Source organism: Anolis carolinensis, chromosome 3 (assembly GCF_035594765.1).
Source record: "Anolis carolinensis isolate JA03-04 chromosome 3, rAnoCar3.1.pri, whole genome shotgun sequence".
In the NCBI taxonomy this organism is placed as follows: Eukaryota; Metazoa; Chordata; class Lepidosauria; order Squamata; family Dactyloidae; genus Anolis; species Anolis carolinensis.
Genome location: NC_085843.1, coordinates 139,323,552 through 139,342,949, shown reverse-complemented (window position 1 = coordinate 139,342,949; position 19,398 = coordinate 139,323,552). Strand labels below are relative to the sequence as shown.

General features: G+C 38.4%; 1 protein-coding gene across 21 annotated transcripts in view; it reads right to left on the bottom strand.

Annotated features, from left to right (window-relative positions):
* mbnl2 (muscleblind like splicing regulator 2) overlaps window positions 1–19,398 on the bottom strand; it is a 135,963-nt gene that overhangs the window by 35,488 nt on the left and 81,077 nt on the right. For 10 of the 21 annotated variants that reach the window (XM_062975523.1, XM_062975526.1, XM_016992281.2 and 7 more), the window contains 5 exons: window positions 13,864–14,028; window positions 10,828–11,028; window positions 8,881–9,144; window positions 2,928–2,981; window positions 2,157–2,310 (listed from right to left, as the gene is read on the bottom strand). In XM_062975523.1, the coding sequence (XP_062831593.1) occupies window positions 2,157–2,310; window positions 2,928–2,981; window positions 8,881–9,144; window positions 10,828–11,028; window positions 13,864–13,917 (727 nt within the window). In that variant the 5' untranslated portion in view covers window positions 13,918–14,028. The remainder of the gene's footprint in view (window positions 1–2,156; window positions 2,311–2,927; window positions 2,982–8,880; window positions 9,145–10,827; window positions 11,029–13,863; window positions 14,029–19,398) is intronic. The other 11 variants (XM_062975529.1, XM_062975527.1, XM_062975525.1 and 8 more) reach the window with 2 other exon arrangements.

Here is a 19,398-nt window from a genome sequence, read left to right as displayed (position 1 = left end):
GTGAGGATCATAACTTATTCGATAAACAAACACAGCTGTTCTCACAGACTGCAAATACACAGCAAGATGGCTGAGGGGATATGAATATATATAGGTGATTACATCTCCACCAAGCAAGCAACCATATATGCTGATCAATAGGCTGATCATCTCGATATGTGCCCAGCCATAAATTAAGTTCATTCTTGCAATAACAGAGGGCAATTTCTCTCCATTTGAAAATATGTTTATTGTATAGCCTATCTACCTCTCCCAGAAATGGAAGATACATCCCTAGACTACAAGCTTAAGTTGCAAACAGATGACAAGAGTTTCCTTTGATCAACTTATACTTGCCTAACTTCATTTTAAGAATTGGTGTTTACAATTACAGTTTGAAAAATTGTGCATTAAAATGGACCTTAGTGGCTACCTCGTTGCCTTTTTTAAAAAAAATGGAAGTGGAGAGAGTTAATTTAGTCATCCCATGTTTGTCCCTGATTCAACACCACTATATACCTCTGAATTAGACTCTGCATTGCTTATACAAGCAGCCTATTAATGTATCAGGAGTCAAATAGCTGCAGCATCTAATGTTTGAAGCCATACTTGAACCCGTTATCTTTTCAGGATCCCATTCCAGACAAAACAAGCATTACCTCCTTGCACGTAAAATCAGGTAGAAGGGGCTCCAAGTACCAGGTAAAATCTATGCATATGTGGCATCTTCCCATGTTCCAATGTCATCCCTAGCTCCACACCATCTGTACATTGGGGACGCTTTGACACAAGGGAGGATGTTGTATGCCTATAGGTTCTCCCAGTAATTCGGAGCCACAATTCTGCATGGGGAGTCCATACATACACACATACACTTAAGACATTCTCCCCCAATTGAGGAGATAATGAGGGTGAGCAGAAAATATGGTCCCATTCTCCTCTTCCAGATGATAGTTTATAACATGTTGTGAAATCTTGCAAATGTATGTCATATATGTGAACATCTGCTACTGGCCATATTATCTAGGGGAAGTCAGTACAACAAAATATGCTGTTTTATAAAAAGCACAATATTGACACTGATTTAGACATAAACATCTGTGCCCTTTATACTACTACTAAAGTCAATATGTATTTTAAAACAAGCTATCTGAGGTGGGGAACCAACAACCTTTTTCCTAATTTTTAATGGGCCAAAAGTGTGATTACGGGGTATGTTTTTTCTTTCCTTGAAATTCATTCTGGACTGGCAGTTGATGGCTCATAGACCAGTTGTGGTTCAGGAATCACCACAAAAAAGAAAGCTGAAATTATTACCAACAGATAAATCAGGTTATTTGCTATGAATTTTAGGGATATGATATGTGATATATTCTCTTTTCACAATTTATCCTACTTCTAATATCCTGGTTTTGAAACTATTTACAATGTTCTGACATGGCAGAGATCAAGAAGAAAAGAGAACGAAAGAAGGGAAATTTGATCTTAAAAAATTTAACAGACTCTCAAAGGTAATCTTCTCTCCCAGATCCCATACTGTATTTGGTTAATTGTTTCACATAAGTATATATTTTTCTGCCTATCCCGGCCTGGGTGGAGAAATCATCCATTACTTTTTTTTTGAGTAATATTAGGAGGAGTTGGAATAGTAGCAAGAAGGTGGATATGGTGTAGAAATTGTACTCTGGTTGAAAAATTAGTCATGCAAGATATCCTTGAATGACAGAACTAGTAATTACAAGTACTTAACATACCCCTAGCAAATTTGAATAAGTCTGGGTTTTTTTCCTGTGGATTCTTTTCAATTTTAAAAACACCTGTATAGAAATGTGTGTTGCAGAACACACTTCAAAAAGGCAGAAATACTATAGAGACTAATATGATGCTTTTCTCCAAAAGGCTGCTGTGACAGATATCAAAAGAGTAACAATAAGCAATTCCTTGAGTTGTTCAAAGTCAAAGCTTTCTGACAGCACACACAAATATTTCTGAATTTTAAAAATATTCTTCAAAAATATTAAGAAATGAAAAGTCATTCCCAACAATCCCCTTAACTTCTGTGTCACAAAAGATGCTAGAAAGGGATGGAAGTACACTGAATGTGATAAACACCCAAAGTTTTCACTGCTACTGAATAAGGTTATAATAGTTTTATTTAAACTCTAAGAACAACATACCTGTTGGAATAAAGGCTGCATGTTGTTGCAACTGTGCATTAGCAAGAGCCTGTTGATAGTGTAAGAAACTCGGATTAAAAACAGCACTGGCACCATTGCTTTTCTCAAGTGCTTGTCTCTTTGGTAAAGGATGAAATACACCAGAAGGAAAGGCCTGAAAAGGAAAAGAAAGAAAATGTAACATAATGAGTGAGGCAGAACTTTAAACAGCTTGTACTTTTTATTTTTGACTGCACTATAAAATTTAACGGCTGAAGATGCCTTGCCATGCACATTAATTCAAAACAACAACGTCAAATGGATGGCATTTTTTGTTATTGATATAAATGCATGGCACAGTTAAACTAAAATTATAGCACCACAATAACTGAAACAACAACCAAAAAAAGCTTTTCAAGACAAAAGTGAGTTTAAGAGAAACAAAAGCTCTTTATATTAAGGGTGAAACAGCAGCAGAAGAAAAAAAGCACTTGTATTTCATTACAATGCAAATATGATACATATCTATCATTAACTATATTAATTAGCATTTGATAAGCATCTTCAATCACAAATGCAGGTTTTTTTCTTCACTTCAACTTTTAAATAAATATATTTGACAATGAAATGTGGTTAGAAAAAAGCTGCTATAACTACATGTGAAAACGAAATTGCTAAATGCTGAAATTATTATATTTTTGGTAAAATTAATACGACAATTCGGGTAATATTAAAATTATTGGCATCTTGGAAAAAGCTACATGCAAAGCAAAAGGTGAAAGGTCAAAGTACCAGGTCTACAGTTGCCTCGAGAGGTCGCTTCATTGCTTTGGCAGTCGACTGAGTCTTTTAATAACAGGCAGCGAGCACATGATGGCAGTGGGCCAATGGGATTCAAGCGAATTAACATACAGGTAAACAGCAAGCAGAGGTGCATCATGGGAACGGCATTGCATTGTGGATAGGTGAGAAGGAAAAAAATATTCTGAATGCAATATACAACATACAGAACACTAGGCATGCACAACAACAAAAATGTTTTGTTTTCTAAAGAGATGAATATTACACCTTGAATTAGTACTGAAGCAAAAAATGCATCTACTATACCTTAGTTAAAAGCATATAAGAGAGTAAAATATAGATGTTTGAAATTTAGGAAAGTTGAATAAAACAGCAGCTTGCAGACACCATTAAGCATTTATAAGCACCAGTAAGCATTTATGCTAAAATAGGAAAGCATAATTATTTCAGGGATTATCCTAAATGATTTTTTTGATAAGTTAGTTAATGCCATGTTAAAAAAGGCAAGAGTTAATGTCCAAATTTTGACATTCAAAAGCTAAACCACTGAAAGATTTTTGACAGGTGAAAGCAGTCTTCCCCAGCTTGGCACTCTCCCAATCTTTGGGACCTTCAAAGTCCCATAATGCCTGACCACTGGCATTGCTGTAGTTCAAAACAGATTGAGGAAAGTTGATTTAATGGAAGAAGCACATGTTCAGATCTCAACCCTGTAATGTTATTATAAACAGATATTCTATTAGCAAAAGGAACATATGCATGTGCTTTTCTTTTTAAAACCATGATTTTTTTATATTATTTTTTGGTATATTAAGCAAATATTCCTTCTGATTCACTAACTTATCAAATTCAGCATGGGCTTGTTTCAAGGAGATTTGCTATGCTGAGACCAATAGCTTGGGCATCTTCCAGTGAACTTACCACATTATGTCAAGAAGAACAGTACATTTTGTTACAAATTAAGCATTTCGTTTTTGTAAGTTTAGGTCTTCAGACACACAATATACAGCAATAGCATGGAGCAATGAAGAAACACTGCTCAGAGTGAATAAGTCCCATTTTCTGATCAGAACAGAAACCACAATGGCAACACTGTGAAGGATCTTTTTTTTTTTTTAAAAAAAAATGCTTTGTGCAACTACAAAAAACATAGAAGGCTACATTATACTGAGTGAGATTACTGGTCTGCTCTTTTCAGAAGTGACTTTCCAGAATCTCGGTTGTTTTTAAATTCTGCTACTCAACAAAATGTTGACTGAACTCGCAGGGACTGCATGCGAAGCAGAGCTTTACCACCAAGCTATGAACCCTCCGTATTTTTATGTAACTGAGCAAGAGAGATAGCTTGACTACACTCAAAAGGGGAAAAATAGAAGAGGGTGGAGCAAAATCTTTTTCACATGTTTTTTTTTCTGCTTAGCAAAACCATACCATAGATCTCAATTCTATTTGCATATTCAGCACAATAAGTCTCTTCAGCACAATAAGTCTTCAGGGTCATATTATCTTGTCATAATTCCATACCTAGCCTGATCTTTGTCAATCGCTCTCTAAACTGACTGAATCTATTACAATATAATGCAAGATGATAGGAATTTGTCCCTTAAACCACACTCCAAAAGGCTTATTCACTGCATGCCTCTTTTTCTGGCAGTTCCATGTTGAAGGCTGCTTCCACAGACCTAATCTGTTTTTTAATCCAATTGTCCCTAGTTCAAAAAATGGTATTCCCCAGACCAAAGCAGATTAGAGAAATAGCTGCTGGTGCTTGCATATTGTTCTTTTCTCCATAGATAAGGTTGCCCAAGAAAGGGTGACACTTAAGATTATCGGGGGAATCATCATCCTGGATATGACTAACTAGAGTCCTAATATCCTCCCCTATCTCCACATTTCCATGGTGTTCCTTTATTTTCATTCAGCAATGCTAAACTGACCTTTCAGAACTACAATGTAAGTGCTTCTAGTTCATATTTTAGTTCCATGGTTAGTGAATGAGCTCAACAGATCATTAGACAATTCAAATTATCACCAAGTAAACACTGGCTGATCCTCTTTTACACTCAGTGCTTTCTTTATGTAGCTTGCTATTTATGACTTAACAAATCTTTACTCTCATCCACTTTCTCTTATCTGCTTTAGTATCCCCCTGTTTACACACAGCTTAGCAAGAGAGCTACCTTGCAATAATCAGACTTAATTCACTTGTTTAAGTCATCAGCAATGGTATATTGCATGAATAAGCTCAGTTCGATAGTGTGTTTCCTTGTTTGACTTAATAGCATTTTTAAGGCTAATCAATGAATAGACGTATGACTGGTTTTCTCACATATCATATCTGAACGGTTGGTTGGATCTCCACCAATCTATACTTCCTGCATGGAACAGGAGCATGAGCTGTGCTAAGCAGCAGCATCTTCTGAGAACATGCTCTAGAAACAAACTGAATCTGTTTCCCCAACAACACATTAAACATATAAGTAGGGTTTTAATATTATCTGAAGAACTGCAACATATTTTATTTGCATGTCGATGTTAAAGACAATGTAATGAGGCTTTGTATAACTTTTGTGTGGTGAATTTCTGGATATTCCAGATACTTTTTAGCAATGAACATCGGGATGATATACATGTATACATGTAGGACAATTTCTTTGTGTGTGGATGTGACTTTAAGTTGCATGTTGCCTTCTAATGACCCCATTAATTCCATAGGCAAAATATGTTTTTGTCAGTTCCTACCACTGAAATCTAGTCCACAGCAGCCAGTATTTGTTGGTGATCTCCCATCCAAGCCGACTCTGCTTAGCTTCTAGGGTCAGAAGAGATCTGGTACTTTCAGTATATCTAGGTTCATCAGGACAATTTGGAACCAGCATACTATTTTAATTACATACACAAAGATGTGTGAAGAGGGGCAGCGTGTGTGTTTGTTTATTTGTGGTCTGTGCAGCCTTTGACTGCTCCAGCCAACATTAAATGCACCCTGTAAAGCCAAAGGAGGATTGTGCATCTATGGCTGTGAATTTAGAATCCAGAAGGGCAACTTCCAGGAAAGTGGCTGCACTATTCCCTTTCAAGATTCTGGATCGTTGGGACTCTTGTCACACTCCAAACTTCCGGGGAATGTGACCCCCCCCCCTCAACATGGTTAAAAGCATCCCTCTCTAACCCCTGAAAGTATGACAGTTGCATTCCATCACATTGTCATATGTTCAGCCTGCTCTTCATCAATTTGGCCTGAATAAATCTCCCCTCCTTGTACCAATTTCCTGATTTGAAAGAAGAACTATACAGGCCTAAAAATAATAAAAATGTAGCCAAACCACACACAAAAATGCCCCCTTGGGGCACTATTGGTATTTGGGGACAAAAAAAATGTTCCACTCCCCTAAACGTTTGAATGAGTACAGAGAACCCTTAGAAGTTGCAAAAATTGCTTCGGTGGCATCCCACAGGCTACACTTTGCTCACCGCTGATTTAGAAGAGGCTCAGGTGTGGGTGACAACCCACACACACCATTGTCACGGCTATTTCTGTAACAGCAACTACGAGAGAAAACAAACCCAAAAAACTCTCTCTGCTATGGAGATATTGGGGGGGGGGGGCAGAATGAGGACACTGCTTCCCCAGTAAGAATTCTGCCCCCCCCCCCCCCCACCAAGCAATTTTCTTTGAATCTTCCCATTTCTAGCATTTGACTAGCTTAATTTAGAAATACAGTTTAGGCATCCAAAAGGCCAAGTTCCCAAGATGATGGAAACACAGCAACTTGAAGAATTCTAGGTGTGAACAATTATCACTCTCTCACGCTATGTAATACTAGAAATTTGGGAAGTGGGTCATCAGGGAGAGGGTGAATTCTTATCTGGAGGAGTAATGCTATCACTCTCCTTTAAATGCTTTTCACACAAGGGCCTAAGAGACTCTTTAAGACAGTTATCTGTAGGATGACATACTGAATATTCTATTTCTTTCCTCAAAAGAAAAGTTGCTTTTAACCTTGAAACATTCCTGAGCTGTTAAATTTGAGTTAGTTGAATGCTGTACTTGGCTGTGCTTCTAGGAGTTATCTAACATTGGCACTAACAGAAAGACTAATTTACTTTCATCAGCTGATATAAAAGTTATCAGAAAGACAATTTTCAAAACATTCCAGAAGTAGCAAGAAAAGTCTAAGCAGCAAACCAGTTCTTTCAGCACCTTTTCTGAAGTGAAGGGAGTTCCTTTGGGGAAGCTACTTTACCTAGTCATTGGAGTGGCATTCTTGAGTCTTGAGGGCAGGAATACAGATTGCTGTGTGATTAGCTCTGCATTCATGCTGATGCTTTCAGGGTTGCTTTTGAAACTCAATGAGATGCAATGAGTTGCTTTTAGGAAGAGTCAAAAGCCTTGGACCTGCCTTCAAAAGGCTTCCTATGCACTTATAGGAGCTCTTGGGGCAGTGTCAAGATGCCACAGTTAAGTTAATAAAAGAAGCTATTTTACAAATGCAAGAAATAACAAAAGGGGATTACATTTTAATATGAAGGAAAATGAAGTGTCAGTTCACAAGGTCATTTCAATAGGTGGTACTGTTCCAAGGCCACCCAAGGCGCCCTATTTCTCTCTTTCTCTCTCTCTCTCTCTCTCTTCTGGATGCAATCACTCATCTTGGTCCTGTTCCATCCTCACATTCCTGTTCAGTCCTCAGGATGTTGTTTCCTAACACAGCTTTACCTGTGCTAGAGAATTTGCAAGCCATCACACTAAACGTTATCATTTTTGCTATGTCACCTCAACTTAAAATTAATTGGTTAACTGAACCCTAGATGCACAGACCATGAGAATTCAAAAGAGAGTTCAGGGATATAGCCTCTTTAGTATATCCAGGGACATACCCATACATACATCCATGTATGCAGGTATGTTTTTTTCTTTCTTCACTAGCATTTTGGACATTGCTTTTACAGGAAGAACACAAATAACTTTATGTAAAAGTCCTCTGAGGCCACAAGCGCAAACCACGTTGCAATTGCAAATCTATGTAGATACACCATCTTAATAAAACTTCCTAAGATCCAAGCAAAGTGAGAAAGTACCCCCTTACTTATTGTGGCTTTGCTTACTCATGTCTGGGGAAAAACAGTCTCCCTAGGAATCTGCTAGGTTTTTCAGTAAATTCTATGATATGCTTCCCATCTAAATTACCATAGAATTGTATTGGAAGACCTAGACAGAATACCTCTCAGAGCAGCTCTTGGTTCTCCAATGCAACTCTAGGGCATGCTGGGACTGGAAGTCAGGTTATTTAACAGTGTTTGGTTGTATCTACCATTTCAGGTAACTGCAGTCTCGCTGGGAACAAATCCCCTGCAGATATAGGAATCTTACTATAGTTCAAATCTCTCGCTGACAGCAATTTCTAAAACTGAAAAATTATTTTTTTTTCATGTCAGGAGCAACTTAAATTGCTTCTGGAGTGAGAGAATTGGCCATCTGCAAGGACGTTGCCCAAGGGACGCCCGGATGTTTTGATATTTTTTACCATCCTTGTGAGAGGCTTCTTTCATGTCCCCGCATGGAACTGGAGCTCATAGAGGGAGCTCATCCGCACTCTCCCCGGGTGGGATTCGAACCTGGCAGCCTTCAGGTCAGCAACCCAACCTTCAAGTCACAAGGCTTTAATCCACTACTCTACCGGGGGCTCCAAGTGCAAACTGAGAATGTTAGACCTTAAACAAGTTGTGCTCCAAGAAGATACATATTGTGCTGATATTACTAAACAAATAAGGAATAATGGTCAGCTAGATTTTGTGTTTCTTGGTCAGCATTAATGAAGGAACAGAAAACTATATTCTTGGGGACGGGGTGGGGGCAGAGTTAAGCTAGAACATACCCTTAAGCAATCAATGGTGGCTTCCCCAAAGCAGTAATGACACAGCCCTACGTTCTGGCACTTACCATCACTGTCGCAGCTGCAGCAGCGGCCTGCGCTGCCACTGCAGCCTGGTTGGCTTGGTGCTGAGCTGCTTTGATTTTGGCCTGCAAGTGAGCAGGAGGGTGAAAATATTTGCATTTCTCCCTCATGCAGCGCCCCTTTATGTAATCCATACAAACAGTTACGGTGTTGTCATTTGTATCAATCATTGTGCTGTCTGCAGGATGTGCAAAGCGGCAGTCTGTTTCGCCCCGTGCACAGTTTCCTCGCTGGAACTCCCTGCAAACCTGGTGCACAAAACAATACTCATTAGGCATACCAGATCGACAGAGGAGTGATGGGGCAATTATAAACTAAACACATATAGAAAGGTTAAGGTGCATATTTGGAACTATACTCCAGATCAAATTACTCTGGCCTTTTCAAGCTCTACTTTAAAATCCAATCTGCTTCTGATTGTACATCTTTAATATTTATTTGATTTTGTACGCACACTTCCTCTCATCTTGGGCCCCTTCTACACTGCCCTATATCCCGGATCTGATCTGCTTATCCCTGATTATCTGGCAGTGGAGGCTCATATAATTCAGTTCAAAGCAGATAACCTGGAATCAGATTCTGGGATATAAGGACAGTGTAGAAGAGGCCTGGGCCCCCTGGTGGCACAGCGGATTAAATCGCTGAGCTGCTGAACTTGCTGACCAAAAGGTTGGTTGTTGGAATCCAGGGAGTGGGGTGAGCTCCCGCTGTAAGGCCCTGCTTCTGCCAACCTAGCCGTTCGAAAACATGCAAATATGAGATCAATAGGTACTGCTGTGGCGAGAAGGTAACGACATTCCATGCAGTCATGCTGGCCACATGACCTTGGTGGTGTCTTTGGACAATGCCGGCTCTTTGGCTTAGAAATGGAGATGAGCACCAACTCCTAGAGTCAGACATGACTAGACTTAATGTCAGGGGAAAGCTTTACCTTTTAGAAGAGGCCTTATTCTCTGTCATTTTTTTCTGCTTGAATGACAGTTTCTATGTTTAATGCACTTCTTACAAAGCTCACTGAAAAGGAGAAGTTTAGATTTCCCTGCAACAATCTTTTAGGCATCAGGAGAATCAGATGCTTTAACCATTAATGTTTCCTTTCAAATTTCCAAGCTGTTTATTCTTTGAAAGCCAAGAACGTACATACAATTTAACAGTCTTCTGCTGGTTTGTGTCAGTATTAGTATAATCACTTAGTAAGGAATTGAAATATGACATTTCTTTGTTTGGCTATTCATATAACAGCAGTAAAACTAGCGCTAAAGAAAGAACTAAGCAATGCAACCATCACTTCAACTTACTGTCTCATCTTAACATATTTCAGTTTGACACTGTCTTCTTACCACATGCTAGATCTTATATCCATAGTTAAGCATTTTGCACTAGTTTTTAGGTTTTACTTAGGATGAAAGCTCTGATTTTTCAAAGTGCAGAATTTCTCCAAAATTCATGTAGCTCGTTGGGCAGTAACATACGCAACCCAATGTGCATGTTTAATTGGTAATGTGTCTTCAACTAGCAAAGCTTACCATGTTTTCCCGACTTTACTTTTGCTTCTTGTTTTATATTAAAAAAAATTTCAATATGATAAATTCAGCTGAGAATCACATGATATAGCATGCTCATTATGTATTGTTGAAGGCTTTTATGGCTGGAATCACTGGGTTGCTGTGAGTCTTTCAGGCTGTATGACCATGTTCTGGAACATGGCGATACAGCCCAAACGACTCACCGCAACCCATACTCATTATGTCTGCACTCCTGTTCTTATTTCAAATCAGAATGTGTGCAATGCTTACATTTAGAATTAAAGTTAGAAAAAAATGTTCATTGCACCAAAAACCACCACACCCACCTATAATTAATTTGTTCATAATCTTTTGGTACTAAGTATCAAGGGACAGCATGCATCAGTATAATGGTACTTGCCATACCTCTAGTTTATCTGTCCTGAGGAGTTTCTGTGTCGTAGTTGACCCAGGGACTGTAACAGGGGGACTTCCTGGAACAATGACAGGTGGCGTGGGGACAATTTCAGTAGGGACTAATCCAACCCCAGGCGTGACAGGTGCTAAATACGGTGCAAAGCTTAGGGCTGTGTTTGATCCTATTGTTGGCCCTACAGGAAATGAGGGCTGAGAAAGAGGGATGGAAAGAGATTAAGGATAAACATGTGACGCTCATAGTTCTATACTAAAGTTTCCATGGATTATGTACAAAAATTCTGAATTAAAAGTTCTATACTAAGGTTCATTTGCCTAAATTGGCTGAAGTTGTCTCTAGGTCCATCCATTTTCAGGGAGAACCACAGTAGTAGTAGTAATAATAGGAAGAAGAAGAGGAAGAAGAAGAGGAAGAAGAAGAGGAAGAGGAGGAGGAGGAGGAGGAGGAAGAGGAGGAAGAGGAGGAAGAGGAGGAAGAGGAGGAAGAGGAGGAAGAGGAGGAAGAGGAGGAAGAGGAGGAAGAGGAGGAAGAGGAGGAAGAGGAAGAGGAGGAAGAGGAAGAGGAGGAAGAGGAAGAGGAGGAAGAGGAAGAGGAGGAAGAGGAAGAGGAGGAAGAGGAAGAGGAGGAAGAGGAAGAGGAGGAGGAGGAAGAGGAGGAGGAAGAAGAAGAAGAAGAAGAAGAAGAAGAAGAAGAAGAAGAAGAAGAAGAAGAACAACAACAACAACAACAACATTCTGCCCTTCTCCCTGAGAGGACTCAGAACAGATTATAACATATAAACAAACAAAGGCAAACATTTCATGCCTTGTTACAAATGAAAGTACTTCTGCCTCCTGACCTAGCTCCTTAATAGTGCCTAGAGAGCAAATTTCAAAGAAAATAATTGTCTGTTTATATATATACTGTGTACTCATACATACGGCATCTATAGTTATGGTAGCTTGCATTCCAGGCAAAAGCATACTATGTAAGTAAATAGTCTGCAAGTAATGAATTCTAGCAAGATCAGATATGGTTCTGTTATGCATGTAGTGGTTGCAATCTCCTCAGTATCTGAGCATAGAATTAAGAGAGGAAGCTTGTAGGACCTGGCAGGGGGAAAACATTTAGATGAATTGGATCAAAAAGGCATGACAAGTTTAAGACAGGGGCAGAAAATCGCCTTAGCCACTAGCCCTAGGAGGGTTACTCCTTCAACAAAATAAATAAATAAAATTGCTCTCAATGCACTTTAAGATATGGGAAAAATTTCACCATGTTTCAGATTTTAGAAAATGTCTTTCCTGGGCCTACATTGGCCAGGTCCCTGTAAAATGTGGTGGAAATATACCCAGTAAACATTTTTGAATTTTTTACAGCAATTGTTTTTTGCTTAAGATATGACGGAAGCACCCTCTATATCTCCTAGAGTGCATCTGGGGGTGTGCTTGAACATAATTTTTTTTTGCAAAACATTAACTATCATTTTTTACTCTGATGACTCTGGATCCACAAAACTATTAGAGTTATAGTGCAAACTGAGGAGCGATCATGTCTTGCATTAGGTCACCAATGCTGATGGGATTTTTTATGTTAAATATCTTGGCTTTAACAGCAAAATAACATAGATCACAAACAATTCTGAAACTGTTGTTAGGAAATACAAATGTCTAAATTCACATTCTCCAAATGGCTCAGCATAAGGATTTCTGTAATCATTTTAATGTGGGAGGATGTGTGTATATATACACAGAGAGACATACAGACACATCATAAAGATTGAGAAAGAAGGCAAATTCAAGCCTGTGAGTGAGCAAAGCAGACTAAGAATAAACCAGCAAATTAATTTCTCGCAAACAGGACACCTGAAGTTATTTAGCACAACCCTTATATATTTGGCACAATCCTTCTATAAATTTATTCCAACTTCAGTCCACGGAACTAATCAGATCCACAATTAATTATATACAAAATTACTGCACATTACCTGTGAAGAAATAGCAACAGAGTTACATTCTAAGGCATTACTAGATAAGTCTTGCCAACTGGAAGGTTGAGAGTTCGAAACCCAGGTCAGGGTGAGCTCCTGACCTTTAGCCCAGCTTCTGTCTACCTAGCAGTTCAAAAACAAATATGAGTAGATAAATAGGAACCGCATTAAAGCGGGAAGGTATTTAGACTCGGTGTTTGATCAGAAAAAAGGTGGAAGTTTAAGAATAAAAAAAGTTCTTTGGTAGGGAGGTGGAGCAACAGCACCCCCGGTAGCCAAAACTGATCACAGCCTCCATAAAGTCTGAAAGATGGGAAAGCCTATATATACCTCTATCTGTTGTCTGTCTTTTCATTGTTATAAATGGCATTGAATGTTTGCCGTATATATGTTCTGTGATCCACCCTGAGTCCCTTTTGGGGTGAAGAGGATAGAATATAAATACTGTAAGTAAGTAAGTAAGTAAGTGCCATGTGGCCCTTTTCTTCTTAAACTATAAACTAATAAATTGTTTTTTGCTTCAGTTCTTCATATTTAGGTCTCTTAGTTATATCTTAAGTAAGAAAATAGGTAAAATATGCCTGAAATTGTGAGAATAAAAATGCTAAAGAAGTAATAAAAACAAAGTTAATGAAACCCTGCAAAAACAACATTTTTGCCTAGTATGCCATATATTAAATTGTTTGCTATCTTCTTTTAGAATTTCACAGTGTATAGACTTTCAAAACAATTATTCTAGAATAAGAACACACCAATATCCATAAGCAGAATTAAGAATGCATACACTACAAAAACATAAATTACGATGATTAGCTACAGCTCCATCAAAATGTTCCCTTGTTGTAAAGCTAAAAATCTCAAAAGTGTCAGAAATGTATTACTTTTTTTAACACAAAAAATAATCTGATTTTTTGGTATCCAGAATAATTTGCAATAGCAATAATGTAATATAAAGACAAAAATAATAAACTGCTCAGAATGTATAAGCCATTTTTCATGTTAACAGGATCTGGTTTATGACAGTAGCACTGGCTGCCATTTTGTTAAAGATGCTTACCATTGGCTGAAGGGGTGTTCCTGGGAACATGAACTGCATCTGCTGTGCAAGCATAGCTGCAGCAGTTTTCTGTTGGATCAAATTGTTCCTACCATTAATTTCTAGCTGGGTTTTCAAATGTGTTGGCGGATGAAGGTATTTGCAGTTCTCCCGTGTGCACCGTCCCTGAAAAGTAAGTCAAAATATTACCCACTTTTGGAGACTTTAATTGGTTTTATAAGGTAAAATATTACTCCATCAAAAAGCATTAACAATGGTTGTTTCGTGGCCCGTGCTATCAGTAGAACTCAATGGGACTCATTTCTATGTATCAGCACTGGATGAGCAACTGATTGTTTTAAAAAAACAATGCTTCTGCCATTAGGTGGAACCTCTTCTGTGACTTATATGTGGAGGAAAAGGGAAATGGAACAGGTAGGTACAAATGCTCAGAACAGAAAGGTTTTCAGTCCCACCTGACTGACCTCAACTTGAATTTCTCATGTACACTCCAAAAAGAGGGAGAAGGAATCCACATTCTGCTATCAAATGAGAACCTAGCTCTCCTCACTACCCCAAAAAGAATACACTCCAGAAACACTCTGACCTCTGACCCCCAAGACTAATATTAGGAGTAACCGTACAATAAACTATTTTGGATTTTGGAACTACAATAGTATCACTTATCCAAGACTCGCTTATCCAAGGTTCTGGATTATTCAAGGCATTTTTGTAGTCAATGTTTTCAATATATCATGATATTTTGGTGCTAAATTCGTAAATACAGTAATTATAACATAACATTACTGCATATTGAACTACTTTTTCTGTCAAATTTGTTGTATAACATGATGTTTTGGTGCTTAATTTGTAAAATCATAACCTAATTTGATGTTTAATAGGCTTTTCCTTAATCCCTCCTTATTATCCAAGATATTCGCTTATCCAAGGTTCTGCCGGCCCATTTAGCTTGGATAAGTGAGACTCTACTGTACTTGGCACTTGTTTTAACTAAGGGCAGTGGTTTGGCCTTCAACTCCCAGAAATCTTAACAGCTGGTAAACTGGCTTGTAGGCCAAAATTCCTAGGCACCCACAGGTTAAGAACCAGTGACCTAAGGGTAATCTCTGAGGATTGCCTTTTAGAATATGTGTTGTCTTTGGAGATCTCTGGCCAAGCACAGATCTGTGATGAAAAGGAAGGGCCCACCTGCACCACATGCCTCTCAGGGGAGATATACTGATTGGGATGATTTTGCATTTCTCAGAACATGAAGACTGAAAGAATACAGAAGCAGGCAGAGTGAGCTGATAGCCTGATTAAGGGGGGGGGGGGGGGGAGGGAGAGAAGTTGGCCAGTATAATTGTTTTAAGTTTCCTGGTCTGCTATTTTTCCCTAAAGTCAAAATTTACATTAGGCAGATACCTGATCACAGAAAAACAAGAAGGTTTGGGCTGTTAAACTTGAAGTACCTCAAAGTTGCTTCAAGAGATTTGGGTGTCTTGAATCTGAGCTTTATTCTCAGGATCAATCTCTGTTTCATGTCATTCACCTCCCAAAAAGCAAGCTGGGAGGTATCTTCACTACTTTTTACCACCCAGTTGTTTGAAAGTTGCAAGTGCTTTCAATGCTAGTTCTGCATTTAAGTTCTCTCCCATTCCCCCTGCACCAATGCCAAAGAGAAAGCCCACAGGTGATTAAATATTCAATGGATAAAGAAGAGCTAAAGTGCATGTTGTAGCTAAAAAAAGCACAGAGGATTAATTTACTAATGAGCCATAGTAGATCCATTCCAGATTTCTAATTCATACATGCTTCCTGGAAGATAATGCATACTGCTAACTGGTTGCTCTAACAATTCCACTACACATAATCTTTGAAGCAGAAAAACCATAAGGTTTTGGTCATACATGGATTTTGTGCAAAAGAGAGAGGGGGGGGGGGGAGAAACAATTTGTAACATGGACAGTTTCTATTTGACCATGGACACAGACAAGGACACTTCCTTAAAGAGATCTTTTCAGAAGTATGGGATATTTGTTACCAGGATTTAAACTTTCATATTAAGTGACAATCAGGAAAGATAGCTTTCTAGCCCAGTCTAGATGGAAACTGCAGTCACAAAATCAGAAGAAAACTAAGACTTGGAAGAGCAGATCCTCAAGTATAGAGATATATAATTGAATACTCAAAATCAGGATTGTCCGTGCCATTGTATTTCCAATGTTTGTAAATGGTTGAAGTGAAGGAAGCTGATAGGAAGAACATCAGCCTATCTCGATGAGAGCCCTTTGAATATCACAGATGCCTAAAAAGACAAATAAATGTGTCCTAGACCAAATTGAGCCTTAACTCTCCCATGAAGTAATGATGTCTAAATTGAGACTGTTCTACTTTGGATATAACATGAGATGACATGGTTTATTAGAAAAGACAGTAATGCTAGGTAGGGTAGAAGGCTGTAGGAAAAGAGGAAAACTGAATTGCAGTTTCTCAATCAAGGAAGCCACAGCCTTGAGTTTGTAAGAGGCGAGCAGAACTGTTGATAACAGGGTGACTTGAAGGGCTCTGATTTATAGGTCACCATAGGTCAACTTGATGGCAATTAACAACAATAACAACCAAATTGTTGATGGACATCTCACTAATATTAATCAACATAACCATTCAATGGTAATGGATGTTAAAAGCTCTAGGTAGCTTCACTGATCTAAATATGCATACTGTTCAATAAATACAATATATAAAATATAACAGGGTGACTACAGGCACCAGCCAGCAGAAATCTCTCCCACCTCTTCCATTCCAAGAAGTTGTTCAGATGTTCCTTCCATCAACATAATAACTGTTTCTGTTCACTGAAGGACTATTTGGGATCCAAATCATTAGGAAAAAAATTATAACATGCAAACTCTGATGCCAGTCAAACATCCTCTGCCCACATACTTTACTCTACCATGAGAAATAAACTTCTAGTTACTGAGGAACATATCTCAGCTTAATAAGATGAAATATGAGTGAATCTGCACATGTCACTGCTTCACCCTCTCTTTGCAATGGGAAGTAATAAAATGAAGAAGAGCTAAATTAACTGTAGTTCTCCATTTTGAAAGAGCATTCAACAAACTTTCAATCATAGTTTAATATTCTAGCCAGATGTGATGCTGGCAACTATAATTTCCGAGTTCAGAAGAAACTGGAAACTATGATAGCAGGCACAGAAAAGGCATTCTAAATGGACACTTATCCAGGGCCCGATCAAGAGTGTCAAACTCCAGATTGGCTCTGGGAAAGTTCTTACTGTCACCCCACCCTTTTTAAATGTTAGATTTTAATTTTAAATCTGTTATTGTAAGAGCACATTTTATATATAACTACATCTATATATAGATATAAAATATTCACCTGAAAAAGCAGCATGCCACCCTATACCCAGGCAAAAATACTAGCTTCTTGGAAGTGTTTCATTAAGAAATGGAGTGACATTCTATTCCAGGGGTCCCCAAACTTTTTAAACAGGGGGGCAGTTCACGGTCCCTCAGATCATTGGAGGGCCAGACTATAGTTTTTTTAAAAAACTATGAACAAATTCCTATGCACACTACACATATCTTATTTTGAAGAAAAAACAAAACAAAATGGGAACAAATACAGCCTCAATGTTAATCATAATCATAAAGAGAGTTGGAAGAGCTTAAAAACCTGGCTGTTTCAAAAGGCCTTCGATGTTTAGTTGTTGCTGGATTAATCTATCTGTCCATTCCATAATAGTCCCATTGTTGTTGTCATGCCATTTTATACCGCACTTTATTGTCCAACTATGAAATTTCCTTTTCCCATTTCGTATCACTCTGCATCTCGCCTGGGATCTACGAATTAGTCTCCTGTTTTTAACACTGTATCCTGCTTGTTGATTTTAATGATTGTTTTTATTGATGTTGATGTTTTTTACTGGGATAATTGTTTTATTGCTTTGTTACTGTTTTGTTTGTTTTATCGGGCCTGGCCCCATGTAAGCCGCCCCGAGTCCCTTCGGGGAGATGGGGCGGGGTATAAAAATAAAGTTATTATTATTATTATTATTATTATTATTATTATTATTATTATTATTATTATTATTAAGAGACCCTTTGAGACATTTAGCCCAGCCCCCTTCTGCCTGTGTGCACCAAAAGCACTAGCAAAGCACCCCTTCGATAATGAATTATTAATTAAATAATAGTTAAAATACCATTATAAACAAGCAAAACTCTGGAAGGTGCGCACCGGGCAAAGGAGGAGGCAGGAAAGGCACACGCCTTTCCCACCTCCCTCACGCTGCACGTGCCTTCCTCGGTTGAGGAAGAGGGAGATACTGCCGCCGCGGGGGCAGATAAGTGGCTGTGATGGGCCGCATGTGGCCCCCAGGCCTTAGTGTAGGGATTCCTGTTCTATTTTGAATATGTTAGGGAAGGGAATTACTAAGGGAATTCAAAAACTAACTTTATATATACTACAAGTATCACCAACATGCCTTAGAAAACAGCATACTACAATACAACCCCATAGCTATGGAGGAAATGTGCTTAGACTTCACATGAATATGTGAAACCATTGATAATAGCATTGAAATTATGGATTTCTGGCCAAAGAAGACCATAGATACATCCTGGAGTACCTAAAAACTGCCTAGAGATGACATATTTAATCGGACATGGATAAATAGAATCATGGAAACTGGTTCCATGGATATGGGGTGGTCATACTTTCCATTTGGACACAGCATTTTTAGTTAGTCTTCCACTACAACAGTACTGAAAAGTACTATTACAAAAGTCATCAATTTGCATAAAATAAGTAAGTGGGTAGAGGTGATTTACTAGGGAGATAAAAACACAAAAGGAAAGAAAGGGAATTCGAGGATTGCTTTAAAAATGTTAAGTTAGTCAGATAAGAAGCTTACAAAATACTCTGGCATCATATTTGCTTGAAGAAAGCATAGTAAACTCTATCAAACAGCTGGCCACCAGAACAAGATACCTGCATAACAAGTATTACGATATGGTCCAGACACAAGTATTTTTCATATTGATATTAAAGGGAGTTGAACACACTATGTACTAGATCCTGTCTAATACTGGAAGCTAAACAGGCTCAGTCCTGGTTAGTACTTAAACGGAACCATCAATGAAAAAGTCAACACTCTGGGCTATATTTCAGAGGAAGAAAGTGGCATAATCACCTCTGAATATTGCTTTCCTAGGAAACCCCTATGAAATTCAGGCAGTCAAGAGGCTATTTGAAGGTATACACACACTAACTTTGGCTAGGATAGAGAATGCTAATAGCTCATCTTACAGAGTCCCAGAATCAAGGTCTCCAGTTTTGCTATGTACGGTATGCGCCAAGTGCCTAGCACAAAGTGAATCTGATTTCAACAACAGTCTCTAAACATTACTGTATCATGAACAATATATAGAAGCTTTGCTTTCTTTGAGAGCCTCAAATGTTTGGACAGAAATAGGCTTTTCCAGTTTTTTTAAAAAAAAATGGAGGGGGCAACGGCATTAATGTAGA